This window comes from Dendrobates tinctorius, unplaced genomic scaffold (genome assembly GCF_039654945.1).
Source record: "Dendrobates tinctorius isolate UK_male_01 unplaced genomic scaffold, ASM3965494v1 ptg000270l, whole genome shotgun sequence".
Classification (NCBI taxonomy): Eukaryota; Metazoa; Chordata; class Amphibia; order Anura; family Dendrobatidae; genus Dendrobates; species Dendrobates tinctorius.
In genome coordinates this window covers 9,712,667-9,732,620 of record NW_027361937.1, presented here as the reverse complement: position 1 = coordinate 9,732,620, position 19,954 = coordinate 9,712,667, and the positions used below count along the sequence as shown (strand labels likewise).

The 19,954-nt window shown below is 42.3% G+C and overlaps 1 protein-coding gene across 5 annotated transcripts in view; it reads right to left on the bottom strand.

Moving 5' to 3' along the window:
- Positions 1 to 3,384: 3,384 nt before the first annotated feature.
- The window catches only part of LOC141069653 (rho GTPase-activating protein 39-like), a 116,278-nt gene continuing 99,708 nt past the window's right edge, over positions 3,385 to 19,954 (bottom strand). For all 5 annotated transcript variants that reach the window (XM_073559407.1, XM_073559405.1, XM_073559406.1 and 2 more), the window contains exons 7-10: positions 17,284 to 17,483; positions 16,943 to 17,034; positions 10,526 to 10,695; positions 3,385 to 8,154 (exon numbers count right to left, since the gene is read on the bottom strand). In XM_073559407.1, the coding sequence (XP_073415508.1) occupies positions 7,960 to 8,154; positions 10,526 to 10,695; positions 16,943 to 17,034; positions 17,284 to 17,483 (657 nt within the window). In that variant the 3' untranslated portion in view covers positions 3,385 to 7,959. The remainder of the gene's footprint in view (positions 8,155 to 10,525; positions 10,696 to 16,942; positions 17,035 to 17,283; positions 17,484 to 19,954) is intronic.

Below are 19,954 nucleotides of genomic sequence, written 5' to 3'. Positions count from 1 at the left end.
AGTCAAATCTTACCCGCGAATTGGAGAATTTTGAGAATTAAATATTAGTTCTGAAGGAGAAAGAAGCCGATTCCTCCTTTAAGACAAGGTCCTTGTGGAGGTGATCTGTGTTAGGGCATTTTATTAAAAATTTCACATAATGCCTTGCTGCTTCTGCAATAAAACTGACCAATATGTTTAATTAAAAGGAGTATTTATTTCCAGTTGCTTATATAGCACCTACATATCCAGTAACATTGTACAGAGATTGTCACTGTTCCCCCGTCCTCAGTGGACCTTGAAATCTACTTTTGCCGTCTGGGACACTAGCCTCAGTTTAATAGGAAAACAACTAACTTATCAGGATGAACAGTGTACAAAACTGGACTGTTTCCCTCCTATTATTGCAATTAACATTTCACAAAATTTTTCTCTGCACCTGGGCAACACCTTCAAAAGATCTGAACTTTCTGCATTGAACTCCTCTTAAAGCACCACCCCTTTTATTGCAGAGCTGGAGTGGTGTTACTAATCTAAGTTCCCTGCCCCTAGTCTTGTACTTACCAGCTGCTGTTTTCATCTTTTATCCTCACAACTTCAGTCGGTCTCCAGCAGTTTGACTGGGATGTTTGATGGGTGATCCAGAAGTCACAACTCAATGTAAGTCTATGAAAGCCAGAATGAGGTGCTCATACTTATTGTTACACACATGCCCCAGTCTGTTAGATTTTTTTGTGCTCCATGACAGATTTTGCAAGTAGCCCGTCGTGCTCCAATGTATTGTATTTGATGGGCCTATATAAGGTCTCCCAAGACACACACCTGTGTGTTGGTATTGCTCTAATACTTGCTGGTAGCTCTTTTAGCTGTCTGTACACAGTCCCAGTCCATAGTCATCAGGACTTCTCCTGGCCGTCTATGGTTTTCTGTCCATGAGTTACTTGTCTGCAGTTTCCATTATCCTTGATACTTGTCAGTGGAGGACCTCACCTACATGTCTGTGGTTTACAGTAAGCTTGCTGCCTGTCTATGCATCCACCTGTGGTTTCCGTGGAAATAGACTTTCTTGTTTCTCCAGAGTTTTATCTGCCACCTGTCCATGATCTCCTAGATGTTCCCCGCCTGCCTGTGGTCTCCTGGATGTCTTCCACATACCAGTGATCCTCTGCCTGCCAGTGGTTTCCAGCACCCCCCCGCTTGCCTGTGATCTTCTGAATGTCTCTTGCCTGCCAGTGATTTCCACCAGCCTGCCTACTTGCCTGTGGCTTACAGCATCCCTCCTGCTGGCATGTGGTTTCCAAGACTTTATTAAAACTTTTAGTTTGCCTCTGTTTTTTTCCTGGGTGTTCTTTTGACTGCTTTTTATTTCCCATGTGCTACACTCACCTGCTGCAGACACCAATAGCCTGGGTGCCGGACCTTGGACAAGTCCGGGTATACACTGGGATTAACATCACTTTTATGCAAACTGCAGCATCACGTTGGTCTAACTTCTTGACATCTTACCTTTAAATCATCATCGAAATCCTCATTTAAGGCCAGCTTCACCTATCCACGTTTCAGTTTCTCCATATGGACCACAATTTAAGAGCTGGTTGTGAGTCTCCTGACATGAATAGGTATGAAGCTGTTGAGTTCAGGCCAGGAAATATAAAGTGCAGATGAAAGAAATGATGACCCAAAATTGTAATTTCATGAGGAATGCAAGTAGTTACTAAGCAGCCCTGGCAGACTTGACAGACATGGTCTAAAAGGCAGTAGTATAAAATGTATATAAAAATCAGAAAGCTACACTATATTGTTGAATGTAGTAGAGTGTCTAGTTTAAGACCATGAATGAATAAAACTTTTCTGGACCTGTCATTCTGATTTAGTGTTATTTTGTAATTGATTGATGATTTACTTATTTTGGCCCTATTCCAGTAATTAACTGTGGAAAACCTCTGTATACTTACCACTCATACCAAAAGCCACGATCTTTAACTTGTAGTTATGCCAGAAAATAGAATCTGATGAACTGGTGAAGATTTACAATGCACTCCAAATTTGTACTGTACATTATGGTAAATTTGCTGTGCTGCCATTGACCACATCCACTTTTTTTGCAAAGACAAGTATAGTTTTTCGAGGAGTGACAAGATTGTCAAATTATCATAAGATTTTTGTTCAAACTGACCTCAAATGATTCCTTACCCTATTGGTATAAAGGCACATGATCTGGATACAAGTAAAAATGTTAACTTGGTTGATCTCCAATCTACAGCTTTTTTACGGAAAGCACTCAGACCTGTGATAGTCAATGGGGCATTCACAGGTCTGTGAAAAATTGCCTAGACATGTCCAATTTTCATCGGACAGTCAGATCAAAATCAGCAATGCAAGTCAATGGTTCCGTGAAAACAAAAAAAAAAAAAAAAAATATCACACTACACTTGGATGTCAGGAATTTCACAGTCCGCCAGAATGCAGGTGGTGGAGATTTTTATTTTTTTTCATTTCTCCATCTACGAGAAAATTGGATGACCTTTGGACCACATTCTGATCAGTCAGATTAGGATATTTGGTCCATTTTTCTCGTATGTGGAAAAATAGGATGTGTCAATGAGGCCTTAGCTCCTTTTAGCCACTAAATATCCTAATAATAAGCGGATTGCAGGTTACCCAATTGCTGAGACCTGTTATGAAATGTTATTGCCAAGGAAATAAAGGATTTTCTATGTATTGTACAGATGCAATCCATCCAACGAAGTGAATAATTTTATGTCAAACTCAGAAATTAAGTCAGTAGGAATACAGCACTCTGGATAAGTTGTGCTCGGACCATAGCCCAAACCCATAAATAGTAAGAATCCGGCACTCAAATGGGGGTTGTAATGAAATCAGATGAAAAATTTATCATGTCGTCCAAACTGTGTGTACAATACGTGACGTTTCATTTGGTCTTACTTAGACCTGGTTCAAACATACAGACTGATGATCCCGAGAGACCACGTTCCGGGTAAATTGTATGGCATTCTTCAGATAGCATGTTAAAAGAGGATTCACCGGGGGCTGATGACCGAGGCATCGGTGAGAGAGCAAGGCAACGCAATTCGGTAACGCAACCTCCATCGCATGCGGTGCAGTGACGGCACTACGTGAAGGACGCCATACAATTTACCTGAACAGGATCTCTCAGGATCGTCAGTGTAAGACCGAGATGTCACGATTGCACACACAGTTTTGACCACATAATACATTATTCTTCTCATTTCACCATAACCCCCATTCGAGTGCTGGATTCTTTCTATTTACAAATTGAGATATTAAAAATACTTGCTGAAAAAAATCTTTTCACCCAAACTTCGCTTAAAAATAACCAAAAAAATAAACACTCTTCTGTTAATTAATAACGCCAAATCTCGATTTCAATGTAAAATATTTTTATTTGCTTATGCAAAATACAAAAGCAGAAAATGTTGCAGATGAATTAATGCATTGTTACAGCCAAAGTTCCAGTGTAGAGCACATTCTAGAACAGAAACACAACTGCAATTTCAGAATCAAACCAAAAGATACAAACATTTTCAGAAACCCCGCCATATTAATGCACAACGAAAAGAGACCAAATGGCACAATAGTAAACAGAATTACATATCCTGGCAGTCTGGCTATGACAAACCAAATATAATAAAGCATTTTACCATTTTATACATAGTAATTTATACACCTCAGCATAAAAGAAATCAAAATGTAGCTAGGGCTTCTTTTCTTTCAAAAGTGTTTATACATAAACTCCTCCAGATATTGCATGGATAAAATAAAAATGAGTTAAAAGGATGAAAAAGTTCTGTGGTTTTTATATCTGAATTTGTACAAGATTTCACAGGAAAGTGTAGATAATAAATGGCTTAGACTTTACCTGTAAGACCCACATTGAAACATATTGTGATCAGGATCTAACAGAATAAATTAAATGTATTTATGGTAATAACTACTTATTTTAAAGCACCTACACAGCCAGGTTAATTTAAAGGGAACCTTTCAGCTTCCATGGCTCCCCCTAGGAACGTCCCCTTCTAACAAGCCCCTTCTTATGCATTAACAATTGCTCTATTTTTGTAAAATCAAAATTTAATCTGTGCTAGCGTTATACAAATCTGTGATGACTAATCCAGCAGGACATTGATTTCCCCGGACTGATGCCTCCCTCCCAACTTGTGATTGACCTGATTTGTAAGAGCGCCGTCACCATCGGCTTTTTGCAAATATCTGCACATCTGCTACGTTTTGCCTCCCTGGAGATGTTTAATGAAGTTGGGTGTACGCACACCGGCTTCATCAGCACCGAGCGCGTGCCCAGGGAGGCACAGCATAGTAGACATGTACACTCTTACAATCGTTAAGGCATACCAAACCTGTTAACATATAGAAGCGGGTGCAGTAGAGACATAGTGGAGGTTGGGGAGAGGGAATTTGGTGCAGCTGACAGGTTTCCATTAATTGTATATATTGACAGCTGAAATATGCTATAGCGGCATTTCTCCTCCCAAATTGGTTTATGGTTTTTAAACATGCTGTCCCACAACTACAACATACCACCTATCTTGTGAATAAGTGATACTTGTCTGATCACCGGGTTTCCTGGGGGCACACTGCAGATTTATTCCTTGTCTATGGCACTGACAGTTGTAACCGAGAATAGCACTCGGCTATCTTCAACAGTCTCATAGACAATGCATGTAGGAGCAGTGTGCCCCAGGGACCACACACTAGCACAACAGCTGCTCAATCATCATGATCGGTAGGAATCCCAATAAGGGTGCTTTCACATTGCATTTGTGGGTCCCGTTGGTGGGATATTTCCAAACCCCCACCCATAAAACGAGGTATGGACCGGACAGCTCTCCACCTTCCTGTTGCTAGTGGGCAGTGTGCTTCTTTTGATTTTATACTTTGGACCAGTAGTATGTTTACACCTTGGTCCGGACTCTGCACTTTACCAACTTTGCCTCTGCAACATTGGAGGACCATAGGGGCATTGAAGCTGGCCAGATCCAGAGATCCGTCCAGTTTCTGAGCAGTGCTTGCAAGAACTGTGCTCCATGCTTAGTGGACTGGCCACCACTGATAAGACTACTGCTCGTTGCCTAGATTACCGGTCACTGCTGCAAACTACAACATTATAAAATCCATCCATTATTAAGAATGGAGAGGATTTTTAATAAGAGGTAATCTGCAAATGGTATGTATATGGGGTTTGGGGCAGAGGAATCAGGCATGTCCGATCCTTTGTTCCTGCGGGATATAAGCCCCTGCCAGATGTGTCTGACAGCTACTTTTTCCCCTCTGGCCATTGGCTAAACCAATCATGTACGTTGATAGTAGAGATAGGAAAAATAGCTCTCAGTTCTAATTTGTATGGGCGGCTAATAACATTCTCCAAAACAGACCTACTCCTACGTTTCAAACCTGAGATTTGACAATATATAAGCAAGTATATATAACCCTAAAGCAATCTGTAAGTATTTGTAAACCGCACTTGTAACAAAGCAGACAATAACACAAATCTAAAACAGTGGTCTGGATCTGTGTATCAGTGAAACTTGACAATCACAGTAAGAAAACTCAGTGATGGATAAAACAGTTTCCATTTCCTAGATAAGCACCATGGACACTGGTGTATGTGGTATACCATAGAAGCTTGTAATAATATTTTACCGTTCAGATTTCTAACGCAGGTCAGAAAACAGACGTCTGGTTGGTGACTTATTAGAGCATGAGCGCAGAACTTATATGTTACATTATCTCAATGTATTAGCGGCACAATACTACATAAGATTGTGTTTTCACATATTTATACATGTTTTGGTAGTAAATGTTTACTATTCGGATGGGTGTTCACATTATTCTGCATTTCAGTGAATAGTGAAAACTGATACTTCTTAGTACACGTTACTACCAATTTCACACTTCAGTAACCAAGATGCAGTCCCATGTCAACACATTGAAAAAAAAAAAAATCACAGTACATTGTAAACAGGATCTGCTGAGAGAACAAGCGCTGCGCCTTATCTGTAGAGTAAAAAACATTTGCCCAAGCAATTTGTGCATCACTTTGTAGAGTTGTTCTCCTGTTCCCAGGATTATTAGATTACCAGTTGTACAGGTTGAGCACACATGTGTTATAGTACAAAAACATGATACAAAAAGATTGGTGTTTTTGGTGGTAACATTTAAAGGGGTTATCCAGAATTTTCTTTTTTTTACTATGGGCCTAAGAACTAAAACAGGTACTTGCTACCTACCTGCCAGTTGTGACTGGCTCTGATCTCTGCTGGTACACTGAGGTCACAAACCGCTTCTGCCGGTGATTCAGCAGCTACAGCTGATGTCACGTAGGCAGACCAGTGGCTTCTCTTCCACTCTTCTCTGTTGACGGGGTATGAATGCTGACATCATGCTGATTGACTGCCGGCTTACTGCTGTCTAGTTGCGGGGAGCGGGCTGTCAATCAACATGATGCCGACAGAGCAGCCTAGAAGAGGGAAAGCTGTTGATGTGGAGGAGCTGAATCGCCGGCAGGAGCTCTGTGCCGGCGCCGAGTAGAACAGGCAGGTAGTTGGCAACAGCGAGATCAATGTGCACAAGTGCCAGCCCCGCCCTGATGTACGAAGAGCTTATTGCACTAAAATTTGAACTGATAGTTAGGAAACAACCAGGCTACAGATTTCTACACTGAAGGTACCTATTAAATCAGTAGAACAGCTCCTTTATGCCCATACCTTAACATGCATGATCCTGATGGCAGGTTCTCGTTAAGGATCGCTCCCAGAAACAGCGCAATTCACTCACTCAAACACCGTGTCTGATATTGAACTAACCCCTTTTCACTTGAGGAAAGATAAGGTGCAGTAATAGCCGCCGTCTGTGGACAACAGTGTTACTTTTTTTCACAAAAGTTATATAGTAAAACTAGAGAAGGGAAAATACGACTTGCATTGAGTCAGACATCGAAGCCATCTTAGAAATGCTAATCTTCGAGGCTAGCAAGATTTGGAAGCGACAATCATTTTACAGTAAATTCTGCAGATCGATGGGGTACAGGAAAAAAATGTTCTGTACTGTCTCACAGGAAAAGAGTCATCTGAACAGGTAGCATAAAATGACTACCTCCTGAAACCAATGTCTGCTTCCCAACAAATCATCATGAACTATAGTATATGTGCCCGACCTTGTAAATGAAGTATTGTCTTCACTAATGAGTTATAGGAGCTACGGTGCTGAGAAAAGACATTACTTCACATCTCCAACACCAACAACAAGTGTTCGCTGCACCCGCGACGTCAGGTCATGTAACGGAACCAAGAGTGGTGGACTTTGATGTCGCATTTAATAGTAAGCAGTGAGAAATGTAATTCACACCTTGAAAAAACTATTCACGTTGGCAACAGACTCAATAGTGGAATAAAAAGCCTGACCTATTATATGGTATAGTCACAATGGTCACCCCGAGCTCTGACATTACAGCTGACAGCTTAAAGCAAAATTAAAATACAGAGATTAAAAAATAAAATATGCAAAATATATTAAGAGCTCCAGCCTCTCCAGAGTGACAGCACACAGTAAAAAGCAGTGATGTCCGAATATCTCACACTTTAATTTTCAGCGCGCTTTAATGTCTGTACACAAGGGAAACTTTGATACAATGAAACATTCACTGTGAGAACAAAGAAGCAGGTATTGTTTTCCCACCACCGAGAGCAGACATGCTTTCACAAGTTCTCCGAGCACCTCTGATGAAGTCAGATTTAATGCTCTTGGCACTAATGACCTCTAAAAAGCACAGATATGAAAAGTGCTAGCAATATCCTGACACTCCCGTCATATAGGTATGAATCCTCCAGAGGGAACGCATCTTGTTCTCTTTAAAAAATGAGAAAACAATTCTGTTATATAAAAGTAACAGGAACTGAAGAAAACTGCTGACATTTTCCACTCTCACAGCAACCCCCTAACAAAACTGGTGTCTAGATGGACAATTAGCATCCTCAGAAAAGACATCTCCTTCCGAGTGTTCTCAAAAATAATTCTGGGGTCATCTGACTGACAACGGAGACAATTTGGAGCCATGACCATGGCGAGATTGTTGACATCCATCTTTGTTGTGCCCACGTTGGAAGGTTGGGAGAAAATCTGTTTAGAAATAGAAAGAGAGGTCAGTAATTACTTTTTCTCTTAAAGTGCTTCTATTATACTAGATTAAGGCCCGATGCTATCGCATCGGGAGGATAGTGACACACCTCTTGCCATGTTAACCCTCAACACACACACCTCCTCAACACACATTCCTCTCACCTTTCACCATCTCCACTCACGTCCCCCCCTCTTTCACTCCACATACGACCCTTTCTCTCACGCCGTCTCTCATACTCACGCCGTCATCGTCGCTGCTCCACTATCCCCAACATCTTCTTCCGCCGGCTCCATCCTGGATCCAGACGTTGTCCACGCCGGCGACATGTTCTTGCGGCGACGCCATCTTGAGTATCGTGAAATCCCACGATACTCAAGATGGCGTCGCCGCAAGAACATGTCGCCGGCGTGGACGATGTCGGGATCCAAAATGGCGTTGGCAAAATCTCGCGAGGACGATGTCGGGATCCAAAATGGCGTCGGCGAAATCTCGCGAGATTTCGCCAACGCCATTTTGGATCCCGACGTCGTCCACGCCAGCGACATGTTCTTGCGGCGACGCCATCTTGAGTATCGCGGGATTTCACGATACCCAAGATGGCGTCGCCGCAAGAACATGTCGCCGACGTGGACGTCTGGATCCAGGATGGCGCCGGCGGAAGAAGTTGTCGGGGATCGTGGAGCGGCGGCGATGACGGCGTGAGTATGAGAGACGGAGTGAGAGAAAGGGTCGTATGTGGAGTGAAAGAGGGGGGGACGTGAGTGGAGATGGTGAAAGGTGAGAGGAGTGTGTGTTGAGGATGTGTGTGTTGAGGAGGAGTGGTGTGTTGAGGGTTAACATGGCAAGAGGTGTGCGGTGACGTCACCAGTTACAACTGGACGGAAGTTGTTACAACCCGGAAGCTGCTTAGCGCATTTATTATTATAGATGATGCCTTACTTTTCGCCTGCACCTAAGAGACATGAAAGCAGCACTATGATGTGGGCTCTATCTGATAAAGGGGTTGCCTCATCTTCTTAAATAGGTAAAACTGGAAAGTAATTTTAAAACCAAGCAACTTTACGATTTAGCTTTTACTAAGAGCGGAGACATTTTTTTTTATAAATTCTTTGTGTTGTGCTTTTTGGCTAGGTTACCGGCCACTTCTGCGGTATATAAGCAATGGCTGTTCTCCTAGTCAAGGATTGCAGCTCATACAAGTTATTTTCCATAGAGCTTGAAAGCACTGCGCCAAAGCTGGCTTCTGTGTCCCTGTGCTTCCTCTCGGCAAGCAGGAAGCCGGAGGCTGGTGAGCAGAGCGCTCCTGAAGACAGAACATAGAAATAAACCTTTGAGTGCTAAGTTTGGAAAAATTGGACTTGTTTAGCTTAGAAAAAGATGTTTCGGAGGAGATCTCATTTATAAATATATGTATGGTCAATGCAAAGGACTGGCACATGACATATTTCGTCCAAAGACCATACTAATGACCAGAAGACACTTATTACAGGTGTAAGAAAGGCAATTCTGGCAACTAAATAGGAAAGGATTCTTTACAGTTAGTTGGGTTTGGTGATATGAAATATGCTTATTTTTCAATTTATTTTTGAAAAGAAAAAATAGAGGGCATTTTCATTTTTTACTTGTTTTTATATAGAAAACAATTTTTTTAGTCCCCTTAGGGGACTTGAATTCACTATCATTTCTTTGATTGTTGAAATTATGATCTATGAACAAGGCTGTCCAGGAAGGCTGAGAGATCGGTGAATGTGGCTTAGAATTGGTGTAAGGGTTGTAACTCCAGATCAGACATAACACAATGTATCTTTAGAAGAAACCTGAAACTTCTCATGTAGATAAAGTTGTACATTCAACTTCACACACCATTGCTTAAAGATTTCCTGACAGTATAAAAGCTAAAAAGTACAGAAATAAAATAGAATTTAGTCACAATTCTACTTAACCAGACACTATACAGTTCAACCTGCCATATTATGGGGTGGTCAAGTGAATGAACACAAAGAGTTCCTCATCTGTTGCACTGCCAACCTAAACACATCGAAGAAAATGCTGGTCAGGCATCCCTCATGTACAGCGACTAGTCTACTGCACTGAGGTGCTCTCAATGGGAATACCTAAGGGAGGGGATGTCCAGGCTTGGAAAGAACGTTTGAAGCCATGTGTTGACTAGACTTGCTCATCCTCTCTCAATCGTGGTGCACTGGGAGAGAATAAGCAAGTCTAGTCTGACCGACAATACTAGAAAACTCTTACAGCGTGCGCACCGCGAGCTGTCAGGATTCAGAAGTCTGCAATCGCAAAGAGACTACAGACTTTCATCCCAAGCCTGGATATTCCCTTTAAGAGAACAGCAAATGAGTGATAACATACCTGGAGAAAGTGGATGAGGTAACATAGCACCAGTCTGTTCAGTTCCGGAAGCTGCTGCACAACGGACACTGCGGCGTCGGGATTTTCATAGTTACTAATACACTGCTTGTAGAATTGTTGTGGGATTAGTGGCTCCTCCAACTCTCGATACCAAAGCTTCAAGAGCGATGCTGGAGAAAATACAAATTAAAAATGTGATGTGGTGATCTTTGAAATGTTCTTCAATCAGAGGAAAGTACTGGCCATATATGACATGAATCCACAGGAGGTTAAAATATCTAACAAAGAGGTCTTCATGGAATCAATTTGTTTTCCAACACAGAAGATGCAGAGAAGAATAATATATTATCACAGGAAGACATTAAATGTAAAACGCCCAAAGGAGGATACAAAATTGAAGCACCTCAACTATTACAGATAATTCTCATATATGATCCCGCATATACGGTCAGGTTACTTCTTTTATATACACGGGGCTGAGGCATCTAAGGAGTCAAACTGCAGCGATCACAGGTTACAATTTAAGTCCAAGGTATTCATAGCACAGATTCCTGAGACTAATGCGAACATTCTCCATATCCCACATATCCTACTCATGCATCAGGAATGGCTCCTTGTCATCACCATCTTATGTTTCGATAGAAGAATGTGCTTGATAACAGCTTGGCTCAACACAAGCGTCAAAGGAGATCAGCATTTTTCTGACCTCATGGCATCAACTACACATTCCATAATGGAGATGAATGTTGCGGATGCTATAAGGTGCAATAATAGAAGAATACAAAAATCAGAAACAACGTGAGGCCAGTTGGAGGTTATATAACTATATGGTTAACTTCCATTATTGAAAATAAAAAAAAATGGGACTACACTTTTCAATACAGTTTATTAAAACAATAGGCCACCCAAATGTACGACTGGCTATTAGAGTCTATGTTCTCGAGTCCATGCACACTAATACGGACAGACTCCTTTAGGCAGTGACTGGGTGACAAAAAACACCACGTCTTCCTTAACCAAAAGAATAAAGAACTTGAATGGAGAACAGAATGGATTAGTTTTATCACAATGGTCTTTACTTTCAGTATAATGTTAAAGTAAAGCTTCATTCTGACGGCCATGTAATACAGTCCGTGTAAGAACCGTGATGTAGGAACTTCACAGCCTTATAGGAACAAATGAGTCTGTCAAGTTCAGGTCAGGAGATCCTCAGCCAGTCCGTGCATCATGGTCCATACACAGACTGTGTTACATGGACATCTGACTGAGGCTTTAAAGAGATTGGCCATACCTTTTTTTATTATTGGCCTATCCTTAGGGTAGGTCATCAATATCTGATCGGTGAGGTCGAGACAACCCCTGTAAAGGGTAGATCTGTAGTACCCGGCAGTGGCTACTGTAGAAACGATGGAGCTGCTGTCTTCTAGCAGCTTCAAAGAACTTCCGTCCATCACCAGTAACAGATGATCTGCGGAGTGTACCGGGTGTGGCACTGCCACCGTTCATATATTTATGACCTAAACAAAAAAAGTAGAGCCAACCTCTTTAAGGTGCATTTTTTTCATCTTTTTAATTTTAAAAATTACACCCTTGAGATTTGTTGCTCACAAAACTTTGATCAAGATTTCAGACCTTAATTACCATATGTTGTGGTTTATAAGACGCATAGAATTATAAAATGCACCCCAAATTTTGAGGACATAAAAAAAAAAAAGAAAGTTTTTTTCCCTAAGAAAACGGTGGTGCTTCTTACAATCCATGCGTCTTATTTGCTGGGGGGGGGGGGGGGGGGTGGCTGCGGTGAAGCGGGGTCCCCGGGTCACTGCTGGCGGAAGCAGGAGTGGGGCGATGTTGCGGACCCCAGACTGGGGGAAAGGGGTGTTCAGATGTGCGACACTGCGGGTGTTCGGTGGTACGGGGGCTCCACCGACATTTTGTGAAAGCCCTGCCCGTGCGTCCATGGTTTACTTTGCGGTGGACTCTGGGAAAATGTCCGCCAGGGGCGGCGCATGCACAGATGGAGATCTTGGTGCTGAGATATCATCTCCCGAGATCTTGGTGCCGAGATCTCCATCTGCGCATGCCCCGGCAGCCTTTTTTCCCCGGAGTCCACCGCAATGTAAACCATGGAAGTGCAGGGGTCCCAGGGTTTCACAAAATGTCGGCACTACCGAACCTCCAAACACCCCCTCACCCCAGCCTGTGGCCTGCAGCAACATGCCACTCTTGCCTCCGCCAGCAGCGACCCTGCTCCAACACGGCCGGTAAGGTATATTCAAATTATAAGACGCACCCCCATTATCCCCGCGAATTTTGGGTGAAAAAAGTGTGTCTTATAATACGAAATATACGGTCGCCTGTTAGGGTTATGGTTTGTTCACTATCCATCAAACTAAAATTGAAAGACATTACATTTACAAGCTGTGATACTTGCTACTAACCATGCAGGATGCCAAAACTTTTGCATTGACCCATTTTCCCTTTTTTGTAATTTTTAAAATGTAAAGATGACAATATATCAATATATGTATATGTTTGCCTAAAATACAAAGGAAACGTGTCATGTTTAACATTAGGCCGTTTAGAGATTGTCACACCGAGCTCACCTGGGGGCGGGACCTCGGTCCTGACGTCATCTCTTCCGGAGCCCCGGTCACTCCGGGGGTCACGCCGGGTGCGCACGCGCACCTCTCGCATCTAGGTCCCTGTCTCCTCCATGTTATGTCTGCACTTGCGCGCTTTTCTCAGTTCGGTCTCCAGGTCAGTCCTCTCTATGGTACTGGAGGACTTGACCCGGAAGCTCTCGTGATCATGTGCTATATCAGGCTACCTCTTCCTAGGGGAGGTGCCTGATTATTGTTGGGCTTCCTGTCTGGCTGTGCGCTGTATTCGGGTCCTTTGCCTTGCACTCTGTTGTGCCTCTTGGCACACGCACTGAACCTGCACTCTGCCTTGTACTCGGTTGTGCCTCCTGGCACACGCTCTGACCCTGTACTCTGTCTCATACTCAGTTGTGCCTCCTGGCACGTGCTCCGTCTTACATTCAGCTGTGCCTCCTGGCACATACTCTGATCCTGTGCTCTGTCTTGTACTCAGTTGTGCCTCCTGGCACGAACTCTGATCCTGTGCTCTGTCTTGTACTCAGTTGGGCCTCCTGGCACACACTCTGATCCTGTGCTCTGTCTTTTACTCAGTTGTGCCTCCTGGCACACACTCGGACTCTGCCTTGTCTCATACTCAGTTGTGCCTCCTGGCACACGCTCTGATCCTGCAATCTGTCTTATGCTCAGTTGTGCCCTCTGGCACACACCCTGCTCCTGTACTCTGTTACACCTTCTGGCACACCTGCTGCCTGACTCCGTGCCCTGACCTGCTCCTTGCACGCATCCTGCTTCACTCACACCCGGACGTATGAAGTCTCTGTATACCACGTGTTCCTGTGTCCACGCTTTACACGTTCCTGCAGACACACTCACCCACTCGTGTCTCCTGTGAGCCGGCCGCCTGGTGCCAGCAGTCGTGGTACCTCACCCCCTGGGACTTGCACCTGACACTCCCTGTATAGGGGGTGGTCTTCACAAGGTCAGCTCGCCCTGGGGGGGTTGGTGCCACGACCCAGAGGGTCCACTCCAGGAGTTGTCACAGAGATAATTTCAACTTGCTTAACTGTTAACAAGAACAGTAATTTTAAACAGGGGTGTCCAAACTTTTAAATGCCACTGTATTTACCAATTGATAGTTACTCGTTTAAAGGACCATTCACAAGACCGACACAAATTGCATGATGGCAGAATGATCATTAATACGATTATGCTGTCACTATGCAACATACATATTGCTGGCAGCACATCCAGTGTACCTGATATGCTACATAGTTTTTTCTTTTCTCCATAAATGATCCAATCCAGCAAATAAAAAAGCATTTTGCCGATTTGCTGCCTGATCAATGACATGTCTATGTTGATGATTGAGAACGAGCATTCTTAGAAAAGCTTGTTGCCAAATACAGGCCAGTGTAAATGAGGCTTAAAACATTAATGAGAAGATCAGACGTCAACTTAACCCTTAAAGTAAACTTCTACATTTTTTCACTTCTAATAGTTTTGAACAGCATGGAAAGCAATGAAACTTTGCAAATCACATTATTGGGGTATTTGTCTTCATTACTGTAAAAAAGTGCATGTAAACTGGTTTCTGATCCCCCTGCTTTCAATGGGTGTACTTCCCAGCCCTTAGCATCATGTTTTAATTTGAAGTACAGATGATGGCAGTGAAAGGATCACCACCTGTCTCCTCCTTTCGGTATTCTGCTAATTCCACGTTCACACACTCAGTATTTGTAAGCCAGAACCAGGAGTGGGTGATAATACAGAAGTGGTGACGTGTTTCTTTTATACTTTTCCTCTGATTGCTCCTCTCCTGGTTTTGGCTTATAAATACTGATGTGAAATACTGACCAAATACTGAACATGTGAACATGGCCTTATCAAACACTCTCCTGCAGTAGCTTATCATCAGAGTTAGTGGCACACAGGTGCTGACCCTGTCACTGCCATCACCTGTACTCCAAATGAGTATGCTCTGATATAAGTGAAGCTGAAGTCAGAGAAATACAGTTGTGGCCAAAAGTATTGACACCCCTGCAATTCTGTCAGATAATACTCAGTTTCTTCCTGAAAATGATTGCAAACACAAATTCTTTGGTATCATTATCTTCATTTAATTTGTCTTAAATGAAAAAACACAAAAGAGAATGAAGCAAAAGAAAACCATTGATCATTTCACACAAAACTCCAAAAATGGGCCAGACAAAAGTATTGGCACCCTCAGCCTAATACTTGGTTGCACAACCTTTAGCCAAAATAACTGTGACCAACCGCTTCCGGTAACCGTCAATGAGTTTCTTACAATGCTCTGCTGGAATTTTAGACCATTCTTCTTTGGCAAACTGCTCCAGGTCCCTGATATTTGAAGAGTGCCTTCTCCAAACTGCCATTTTTAGATCTCTTCACAGGTGTTCTATGGGATTCAGGTCTGGACTCATTGCTGGCCACCTTAGAAGTCTCCAGTGCTTTCTCTCAAACCATTTTCTAGTGCTTTTTGAAGTGTGTTTTGGGTCATTGTCCTGCTTGAAGACCCATGACCTCTGAGGGAGACCCAGCTTTCTCACACTGGGCCCTACATTATGCTGCAAAATTTGTCGGTAGTCTTCAGACTTCATAATGCCATGCACACGGTCAAGCAGTCCAATGCCAGAGGCAGCAAAGCAACCCCAAAACATCAGGGAACCTCCGCCATGTTTGACTGTAGGGACCGTGTTCTTTTCTTTGAATGCCTCTTTTTTTTCTCCTGTAAACTCTATGTTGATGCCTTTGCCCAAAAAGCTCTACTTTTATCTCATCTGACCAGAGAACATTCTTTTAAAACGTTTTAGGCTTTTTCAGGTAAGTTTTGGCAAACTCCAGCCTGGCTTTTTTATGTCTCGGGGTAAGACGTGGGGTCTTCCTGGGTCTCCTACCATACAGTCTGTTTTCATTCAGACGCCGACGGATAGTACGGGTTGACACTGTTGTACCCTCGGACTGCAGGGCAGCTTGAACTTGTTTGGATGCTAGTCGAGGTTCTTTATCCAACATCCGCACAATCTTGCGTTGAAATCTCTTGTCAATTTTTCTTTTCCGTCCACATCTAGGGAGGTTAGCCACAGTGCCATGGGCTTTAAACTTCTTCATGACACTGCCCACGGTAGACACAGGAACATTCAGGTCTTTGGAGATGGACTTGTAGCCTTGAGATTGCTCATGCTTCCTCACAATTTGGTTTCTCAAGTCCCCAGACAGTTCTTTGGTCTTCTTTCTTTTCTCCATGCTCAATGTGGTACACACAAGGACACAGGACAGAGGTTGAGTCAACTTTAATCCATGTCAACTGGCTGCAAGTGTGATTTAGTTATTGCCAACACCTGTTAGGTGCCACAGGTAAGTTACAGGTGCTGTTAATTACACAAATTAGAGAAGCATCACATGATTTTTTGAACAGTGCCAATACTTTTGTCCACCCTCTTTTTTGTGTTTGGTGTGGAATTATATCCAATTTGGCTTTAGGACAATTCTTTTTGTGTTTTTTCTTTTAAGACAAATTAAATGAAGATAATAATACCAAAGAATTTGTGCTTGCAATCATTTTCAGGAAGAAACTGAGTATTATCTGACAAAATTGCAGGGGTGTCAATACTTTTGGCCACAACTGTATACAGCAGACAAGCAGGGGTTTGGAAGCTATCGTAGTTACATGCTATTTTTTTTATAATAATATAGACAAATACCCCAATAAAGTGATTTGCAAACTCTCTTAACTATTAAAAATTATTTTTAAAAGATGTAAATAAATTTTATTATGAAGAATGGATGTATTTACCAGGAACGGTTGGGTCAGACAAATTGTCTGGAATTCGCCACTGTTCCACCTGCAGCTTTAGTGCATTCACTTCATCAATATCGCCAGGGACTCTACACCAAAATTAGAAAGAGAGAATAAAAATAGCATAGGAATAGAAAGAAGTCATTGTTTTATATTCCAGTGAATAGGAGACCCTAGAACCACATTATTAGATGAATCTGATGCATATCGACATTCACACATCAATATTCTGACTATATGGAAGCCAAAACAATGCGTGGATCCTACAGAATGGAGCGATCTGCATCTTCGCAGTGTCTTGGACCCACGTATACTTACTATGTCTACATGAAACCCACCTGAATATTCCTTCTGTCCTTTCACCTCCCAGTGCTAACACTTGCATGGAGAGCTGAGTCTGCACCCAAGGCAGCCGGCGGTCGGGATACACTTCTTTCTGCCTTTCCATAATCTCCTCCAGAGAGCTCCCAAATAGAGACGGGGTGAGAATGGCTTGCCGAGCTTGCTCAATTTCCTCTAGTGTCGGCTTCCTCAATCCCTAACATAGTAGCAAAATTGGGGAGGAAAACGATATACTTTTACCAATCTGGCCTAGGAAGTAACATAACAAAATTATCAGAAGGAATCGGAAATATCTGCAAGTCGAGCGAGTTTCCCAACGTTGTTGCCGTTTCCACTTTCTTATATTACAGAAGCATCAATGGTCATATAATTATCCATATACGTTTAATTAGCCAGGGACTTGTCAAAGGTGGAGATACTCTTTCACCCCCGTGTGATTTTCATTTTTCTCTCCCCTTCTTTCATGAGCCAAAACTTTTGTATTTTTCTGCTAACATGTTTTTAGTCGTATTTATATAATGATGCACTGGAAAGCAGGGGAAAAAAAAATTCATTGTGCGTTGAAATTGCAAAAAAAAAGTGCAATCCCAGAATTGTTTTTTGGGTTTTTTTATTTACCAGGACAGCACGGTGGCTTAGTGGATAGCATTGCAGCCTTGCAGCACTGGGGTCCTGGGTTCGAATCCCACCAAGAACAACATCTGCAAGGAGTTTGTATGTTCTCCCCGTGTTTGTGTGGGTTTCCTCCAGGTACTCTGTAAAGCGCTGTGGAATATGTTAGCGCTATATAAAGTTTATTATTATTACCATGTCCACTATATGTTAAAACTGACTTGACAATATGATTCCCCAGGTCAGTAGGATTACGCAGATATCAAATATGTATAATTGTTTTTGTTTTTTTTTTATTTAAGTGGTGAAAAAGAAAAAATGTGAAAATTTGCAAAAAAAAATTTCTTTTGCGTTTCTCGACATTTTCCTAGACCGTAATGTTTTCATTTTTCAGGATATGGGGCTGTCTGATAGCTTATTTTTTGCGCCCTGAGCTGACGTTTTTACTGATACTATATTGATTGCCTCTTATTGCATTTTATTGCAATGTTGCAGTGGGCAAAAAACTTTAATTCTAGGGTTTTAATTTTTTTGTTCGTTATGCCTTTTACGATCAGATTAATTTATATTTTGATAGATTGGACTTTTGCGAATGCAGCAATACCAAGTATAGAGGCTTTGGCTGTGGGATCACTTGAGCTTGTCAGTTCTGGTCCATTCTGTGCTATGTGGATCAGGGGTCTTCTCTGTCCTCAGCATCACTATGGTGTCTTTGTGACAGATGCTGGGAGAAATTACAATGGTGGAGGAAGGGGTGTCCTTGGTCAAGAAAATACCGAGTATATGTATTTTATTGTTTCAGTTTTAATGGCGCAAAAGGGGGGGGGGGAGAGGTTATCTGAACTTTTATTTTTTTTTTTTAAATATTTTTTAAAACTTTTTTCTTCACATTCTATTGTATTTGTTAGTCCACTTAGGGAACTTTAAGCTGCAATCATCACTTGTACTATACATAGCTGTGCTTTCATAGGAAGATCGTCATGACAAGTACAGAGGTCACCAGTAGCTCCCAGTTGTGTCCTGCGATCACGTCACGGGCGCACAGATGGGTGTTCCCCGCCGGCGTGTGTTAAATGCCACTGTCAGTGATTGACAGGAGCAGTTAACAGCTGTAGCTGTTTAAAGCACATGATGGCTGACTAAATCAGCCATCATCTGCTGTGAAATATGCGAGCTTGGCATGCGAGCCCAAATCAAAGGCAGTGACACGACTTTTGACATACATGTACATCAAGAGTTGTAAAAAGGTTAAGTCACGTTCACATGTTCAGTAGTTGGTCAGTATTTTACCTCCAAATTAAATACGGAAGTGGTGACGTGTTTCTATTATACTTTTCCTCTGATTTTGGCTTACAAGAACTGATGTAGAATATTCACCAAATACTGAGCGTGTTCACGTGACCTTAATGCTTACTATATTTTTCATTCCAAGATTATAGATAAATGTGATAAAAGGTATAATTTAGTAAAACATTAATTAGGAACATGGATATCAGCACCTATTACACGATCCTTGTGTTACCTTATGTACTATTACTGGCGCGCAGAATGAACAGAATACCTAACCCAGGCCTAATGGAAGTGGATCCTTTTCACAGAAGATAAAAACACTTAGTTGATTGTGATAACAACAGTTACGTGAGGACACGAAATAATAAACCCCTCGCACAGGACAGTTTCCGCTATCCCCAGCTTCTCAATGTGTGTAGATTTTCATCCTCTGGTTTATTTGCTGGTGACAGCAGCACTTCGACATTTGGCAGGAAAACTGGGAAATGTACCCCTGCTGTGATTTAATGACAAGTCCTTACATGGGGATGTTAAAATCTACAATGAAACCCCCAGCTAAATAAATCATATGAACAAAACCGCAGCTCGTGCAGAGTCCGAGGAGGCGAAGCCAGGAGACAAAGACAGATGTCCCTTAGAACTTCTCTGGGACATAAGTTATACATACCGAGACTTTTGTGAACAGAGTGGGAGCCATACTTTGCTTTACCATCTAAACAGTATACTTCTCATACACACGTGTTAAAGGGGTATACTTACTCAAAG